Source organism: Monoraphidium neglectum (assembly GCF_000611645.1).
Source record: "Monoraphidium neglectum strain SAG 48.87 unplaced genomic scaffold scaffold03197, whole genome shotgun sequence".
NCBI lineage: Eukaryota > Viridiplantae > Chlorophyta > Chlorophyceae > Sphaeropleales > Selenastraceae > Monoraphidium > Monoraphidium neglectum.
Genome location: NW_014010431.1, coordinates 1 through 6,994, shown reverse-complemented (window position 1 = coordinate 6,994; position 6,994 = coordinate 1). Strand labels below are relative to the sequence as shown.

General features: G+C 64.1%; 2 protein-coding genes across 2 annotated transcripts; both read right to left on the bottom strand.

Annotated features, from left to right (window-relative positions):
* Positions 1 to 58: 58 nt before the first annotated feature.
* MNEG_12344 (hypothetical protein) lies at positions 59 to 899 on the bottom strand (the record flags this gene model as incomplete). Its single annotated transcript, XM_014039185.1, has 1 exon — positions 59 to 899. A coding segment is annotated over one exon (841 nt), but the record flags the coding sequence as incomplete, so codon positions are not given.
* Positions 900 to 3,650: 2,751 nt separating this feature from the next.
* Positions 3,651 to 5,282, bottom strand: MNEG_12343 (hypothetical protein; the record flags this gene model as incomplete). The annotated part of the gene is made up of 2 exons (XM_014039184.1): positions 3,651 to 4,595; positions 4,794 to 5,282. The coding sequence occupies 2 exons, from the start codon at positions 5,280 to 5,282 to the stop codon at positions 3,651 to 3,653; spliced, it is 1,434 nt and encodes a 477-aa protein (XP_013894638.1).
* Between the last annotated feature and the right edge of the window lie 1,712 nt (positions 5,283 to 6,994).

Genomic DNA, 6,994 nt, shown 5'->3' with positions numbered 1-6,994 from the left:
GCCGGCGGCGGCGCGCCGTCGTCGTCGCCATCTTCGTCTCCGCTGGCGCCGGTGGAACCGCCGCCTGCGGCGGCTTCGTCCTCCTCCTCGTCGCTCTCCTCGCTCCACTCCTGCGCCTTGCGCGGCTTCTTCCGCGCCCGCGCCGCGCGCTGCTGACGTGGGGGCAGCTCATCCTCCCGCTGGGCACGCCCCTCGCGACGGCGGCCCTTGCGCTGCTGCTCCGCTGCGGCGGCGTCCGCCGCGGCCACGCCCGCCTGTTGCTGCTGCTGCTGCTGCTGCAGCGCTGGCTGTGCACCCATCAGAGCCATCATCTGCTGGAGCTGCGCAGCCGGGTCGACTCCGCCCACTGTTGGTGCCACGGGCGCGGCGGCGCCGGCTGCAGGCTGCGCGCCCTGCATGTTCGCCGCAGCCGCGAAGGCGGCCATCATCATTTGGAGCATCACGCCACCGCCCGCGTCACCACCACCGCCGCCCGGCTGCTGCGCGGCAGCAGCCGCCTGAGCGGCCAAGAGCTGCTGCAGCTGCTGCTGCATGTTCACAGGCGCAGGTGCCGCTGCCAGCGGCAGCGGTAGTGGCTGCAGTGCTGTCAGCGGGTCGCCTGGCGGCTGGCCGGGCCGCGGCAGTTGCGCAATCTGCAGACCACCGCCGCCGATCGCGGGCTGCGGGGCCTCGAGTTTCCCATACACGCCCCACGGGTCAGGGGCGCCGGCTGCGCCGCCACTGCCGCCTGGTGCGCCGTTGGCGAGGGCCTCGGCGGCGCCGTTCGCGGCCGAGCCAGGCAGGGGCAATGCGGTTAGCACCGGCCCGGCCGGGGCGCCGTTAGCGCCCACCGCTTGCCGTGCAGCAACCTCCTTCAGCGCCCTCACAATCTCTTGCTCAGACGCGCCATGGTCACCCATACGTTCCTCGGCGGTCAGCCCGCCCCCCCTGTTGCGGCCACGGTGCGGCCACCAATGGGGTGCAACTTAAGGTCCCCGGGGCTCCTGGAGGCAGGTGGTATTGGGTGCAGGGTGGAACACAACAATCGAGTCGTTTGATCCTTGCAGCACATTGCTTCGCTCGTGCTGGAAGCACCCCGGCCCACGTTGCCGCGCCTTACAAAGGGCTCATTCCTCAACAAATGCCAGCGCAAGCTGTGAGAGTGATAGTGGGCCGAGTAGTACTTGGGGCAGCACACAACATTGCGCTGATCTGCTCGCAACGAACTTGCCGCCCACCTCACGGCGTCCTACAGACCTTACTGATCGTCTTAGAAGGGCACACGAGCCCGGGGGGCGCCGCCCGACCTATCATACACTACCGCTCGCTTTGCAACTCTGGCGCGGCGACACCTTTCGTATTGCGCTTGGGGCACGAAGCTCGCGTGTTCACTCTGCAAACGTAGTGGGAGGTCTGGGACGTTGTCTTGTGTGTGCCAATTCTCGCCCTAATAGTGCGCCTTTTCGACGCCCGCTGCTCAACATCATTGAAAGCAAGTTCTACAAGCCCGGGGACACCTCGGAGACTTTATACGACTGCTTGCTTCGCTGCGGGCTGCCAGAGCGCTCCGCCACATAAACGGTCACCGGCAGGCGCTTGCAGCCATCGCCCGCACTCCTGCATGGGCATCGCATCGATGCTGTCGCGTGACAAGCATCATGGTCGCTTCAGTCGTATTGTCTCGACCATTCCCACTTGGATTGTGTTAAGTTTTCTGTGTACAGTGCGCTGCGCTCATGAGTGGCTGTCGAGGTCGCAGCACAAGCACATACATTGCCAAAACCACCACTAGCAGCTGCCACCACAAGCTTGCGCTTCAGGTCCAATACCAAACTGAAAGCAGTCTGAGTGTTATACACATGGACATACGAAAGCCTTCTCATCCTGCACGCATAGAGGACGCCTGAGCTCATGCTAAGCACCTGGCTCAAGCAGGCTGCCAGTGCCTTGCGGGAACTGCTGCGACGTTGGGCGGATCCAGGATCAGTCGCTGCAATGTGCATCTGTGCGCGCAGTCTTTCACCATACAGCTTCACATGAAGGCAGGCCGCACGCTTCCATCGAAGGCACCTCCCAACGCCCACAGCAGGCAGCGCCTGGACCACCTGATGATGATGAACCACTGCACTCACTGGACGAGAGCAGCTTCTGGCACACCGGCCGAACTGCTGGGCACAGGTCAGAACATGAAGGCCACCACGTAAAACCTCGTCACGTTCACTGATATTTTTGATGCAAAACTTAGCTCAAGATCCGCAAATATCAGATCGAGGCACGCCCCACAACATAGCAGCGAATGTTGAGCGCAAATCAGCTGATCCGTGCGCCTGCTCATAAGCTTGGCACCAGGGCGCACAGGGTTGCTGTAGTGGTGCCCAACACTGCCTGGGCCACGATCGGCATCACGCCCCGGTGTCAAAGCGACCGCGCCGTCATGACAAAGGTTTGCAATGGAAGAGTGATGATATCAAGGCTGTGATCGGGCAGCACGTGCCTGTTCATGCGCTGTGAGCTCAGCGTTGCAACACAGGCATGCCGAGAGCGACCCAGGCAGCCATGCACGCATTCACCTCCGTGATCGCTGCCAGCAAATGTGACCTGTAGGTTTGTCAGACTGGCTGCAAAGTCGACAGCACCAACATGCACACAGCACCTGACCGCATTGACTTTTCCCCCCCCAAAAACCAAACATGATCGGCGCAACCGCCCTGGACGGTCAACCAAATCAAGGCTACTGGCAACGGGCGCCATGCCGCACTCCACGATTTCTGCATGGCCATCCCTTACGGCGGCGTTGCAGCGGCAGGCGGCCTCGTCTCGCTGCTCTTCGGCGCCGGCACGCTAGGCTGGCAGGTCGCAGCGGCGGGGGCGGCCGTCCTGTTGGCGGCGGTGCTCAGTTTGAAAGCCTGGAAGGCGGGCGGCTCGTCCCTGCCGTTCACGGTCGTGTCTGGAGGTGAGGAGCAGCCGCGCACCTCTGTTGCGCATGCGGTATGCTTACGGCTTTGGGGATCCGAAAGACCCGTTCATCTGCCCAAACAAGTAGCAGGACCCCTGCTTGTGGCACACCTGGCTGCGTGTTGCGCCGGCCCGGTACCGAACCCCTGTGCTTGTGCTCTCTCACCAACTCTCTTGAATCCTTGCACTCCCTTAAATCTTTCTCACAGCCGCGTCTGGCTGGGTGGCCCACGCCATGTGGCAGCGCGTGGGTGCGGGGCTGTCTCCAGTGCCAAGCGGTATCATGCTGGCCCTCAGCGGCGCCCTCACAGCATTCTGCCTCTACAACCTGGCTGCTGGTGGCAACCCGCCGCGAGCAAAGCCGGCGGCCCCCTGAGTCGCCGATGCGGACTGGGGCTGGGGCTTGGGCTGGACTGCACTTTGTCTTGGCTGTGCCTGGCGGATGCTTGCTGGCATGACCCATGTGTCATCTGGGCGATCACGCGCCGCCTTGCACGCCACCACTTGTACGAGTTTGTAATTGTATGGTAGCTGCATCGAGTCTTCAGAGCCTTTCGCCCCATGCCGCTCATTGCTGCTGGAAGCAGCCAAATGGCATGATGGTAAAGAGGGCGGATGCGAACAGACCTGCCCAGCAATCAGCGGCGCCCGGGGCACAGCTTGCCGCCCAGCCACACTCGCTTGCACCAGGCACCACGTTGACAGGGTTGGGTCGCTTACTCGCCGCTTCTGCGGCCGGCCCTGCCGGCAACCGCCCCACCATCGCCGTCGCGGCGCCCATTGGCGACCGCGCAGCCGAGCCGCAGCGCGCTCAGCGCAAGCACTGCAGTCAGCGTTGCCGCCAGGTTGCCGCCGGACGCCACAAACCCGACGTTGGCTGCAAACAGGCGCCCCGCTCCGCGTGTAAAAGCAAGCCAGCCGGCGATGCGGGCGGGGACGCTGTTGGCGCAGCGCTCCCCTGCAAACTGCACCCGCCACTCCAGCACCAAAGGGTCAACCTCCTCGTCCCCCTCCTCCTCCTGCTCCTCCTCCTTTTCAGGTTTACAACCTGCTTGTTCCTGCTGGGAAGGCCGTGCAGACGCCTCCCCTGCTGTTGTGGCCGGCAGCTGCTTGCTGACCTCGCTGCTTCTGCTGCTGCTGCTACTGCTGTTACCACCGCTGCCGCCGCCGCCGCTCCCAGCGCCGCCGAGCTGCCCCAGCAAAGCATCCAGTGCCGCTTCCGTTTTTGACACAGCCTGCGCCGCCCGCCCGCCCTCCTCTTCTACTCGGAAGGCGTCCTCCGCACGCCACTCGCGGCTGCGGCGCTTTGGCGGTGCCGCGTCTGCGGCCACGGCGCGCGCCGCGGCGCGGCCTGCCTCAGTGTCCAGCAGCAGCGCTGCCGCCGCTGCCTCCTGAGCGTCCGCGGCGCCGATGGCGGCCACAGGCAGCAGCACGGCCGTCAGCACGCCCGCTGCAAGGCAACGGGCGAGCAGCTGCAGGGGCACTTCCACGTCCCCGCCGTCGCCGGTGACGAGAAATAACATCAGCGCCGGCAGCCGCACGACATCTTCAAGGCCTGCCTCCAGCAGCCTGCCAGCGCCCCAGCCGCCCAAGAACGTGATAGTGAACGCTCTCAGGGCCTCTTCGCTAGCGGCGCGCGCCGCCACCAATGGCGCCTCAACCTGCAGAGTGGAAAGATTTGGGATGAAGGTGGCGCAACAACAGTGTGCGTCCATTTTGAGTGGCGCGGTGGTGCACAGTGCAGCATGCACATGCATTGTGCCGTTTGGGACAAGGGAAAGCAGGAACGAGCCGGCCGCTGCCCCCCAAAGCGATGGTTGAAGGAAGAGCGCTATGCGATTAGGGGTGTGCCTGCGCACCCTCAAAGGCGGCCGGCCCCAAGCGCCGGGTGCCACCAGTGCGGAGCGCCGGTACTCTGCCAGCCCCAGCTGCAGCGCCGCGGGGCTCCAGCCCGCAGCCTCCAGAAGGTCAAGGTCCACTGGGGGCTGCGCGTGCCGCACGGCCCCACTGCTGTCCCCCACGCCGCGACGCTCGGCAGCGCTGCCGCCGCCGCTGCCGTTGCCGCTGCTGCTGCTACTCGTGCTGCCAATGCTGCTGTTGCTTCCGCTCATGGAAGCGCTGGCGCTGAAATCAGTCGTCGTGTCTTTGGGGTTGTTGGAGGCGCCCTGCTCAAGGAGCGCCGCGGGCAGCCGCCACGGCACGGCGAGCAGCGTGGTTTCGAGAAGCAGCAGCGGGCCGAACAGCGGCGCGAGCGCCGGCAGCGAGCCGGGCAGGCCGCCCCAGTCCAGCATGCGGGCTAGGTCCATGTGCGTCAGCAACGCGCCGCCGGCCGCAACAGAGCCCAGCATGCCTGGCGGTGATGGGGGCCGCATGGCAAGGTCAGCACACTGCGGAAAACGCTGCTGCACCTGCGCTCGACGAGCCTTTCGTTTTGAAACAGAATTGGAGACACCAATAAATGCAGGCCTGGTATGTGAAGGGCGCATAGACGCCTCACCACTTCAGATGAGTCGGGCTGCCAGCCGCTCTGTCGTCCCCGGTGGTATCCTGCCGTTGCCATCGCCACCGCCTTGCAGTGCATGCAGGCGGCGGCAGATATCGCGCCGGCTGGCAGGCACAGAGCATGTCTGTCGAAAACACTGTTGCGCTCTTGTAGATGTTCTAGCCACAACTTGGCCTGGGGCCGCGGTTCTCATATAGATCTAGCTGCGATATCGATCTGGAGGAGCGTCGCAGATGTCTGCGATTCAGAAGGGATATGATGACACGCCTCACTGGATAATCATCTAGTTGTATTGCTGTGACCATAGCAATTTAACCACTGTCCTGACCCTGGCGCGCAAAGAGCACAGCTCACCTCGACCTGACCAGGTCAGCAGGACCAGCCTTAGCACGAGTGCTGAGCGGGCGTCCCGAATGCAGCCTGAGCCACAAGGTAGCCCAGTAAGGAAGCTACAGTTGCTCTGATGTCATACACTCGGCATGGTGAATGCCACGACAGGCGGCGCTCAACCACTGCCCCCGTTCCCCCCAAACTGGAGTGGGTAGTACAACACACTGTGACGTGGCGGTCCACCGCTGGCAAGAAGATTCGTCAGCGACAGGCCTGAATTACAGCTAGTGCACACGTGAACGCAGATGCCGCTGCGGGGCTAGGACCATCTGCGGCGTCGTGTTGATTGCGTCGACCCCCGCATCCTCGGGGCTGCGTGGGCCGGTGGTCAACTGTGCAAAACTGTGCAGGAAGGGGGGCTTTGCAACACATGCACCTGGGAGCGGCCCAACCAGCTGTCAAGCACTGGTTGCATGGGAGCTCAAGACAGCCCTTGCACAAAAGCCCCACGACACGACGATGAAGCGGCACACGCGTTCAAAACCGACAGAGAATATGTGGGAGAATATGGCAGGCAGGACATCGCGTAGCCCAGCAGTGCAGCCGTTCGGCGGGGGCGGCACTGCAATGCAGCGGCATCGCCGCCAGCCGCAACCAGCACGCCTCGCGTGTCCGGGTCATGTGGCGCCGGTCAGCAGGGCGCGCAGCTGCTGCTTGCGCTCCGGTGTGAGCTGCCGCGGGAAAGTGATCTCGAACTTGATGCGCAGGTCGCCCTTGGCACCGGTCTTGCTGACAGGCATGCCTTCCCCCCTGCATGACCAGCCGGCAAGATTGCGGCATGAGACACGGACCACGTGAGGCCCCAAAAGGCTCAGCCCGTCTGAGACATTGTGCGCACGGGACAGGCTCTGGCAAGCACAGGGGGGCTTCCAAACTGCGGCGACAAGTGGTGTGCCGGGCACAGCATGCCCTGCCCCAGGCCCCGCGCTGCACCACACCGACTGCAACAGCACACACAAGCACACACACACACACACATGCGCACAAACTCGCACACACGATCGCGCACACGTACACGCATGCTTGCAGTCATCAACGGGCTGCCCTCCGTCACGCCCCACCTGAGGATCTTGGCGGAGCCAGGTGTGATGACGGTGGTGACGGGGACGTCCAGGGTGCGGCCGTCCAGGGTCTTGACGCGCAGGTCAGACCCGCACAGCGCGTCAG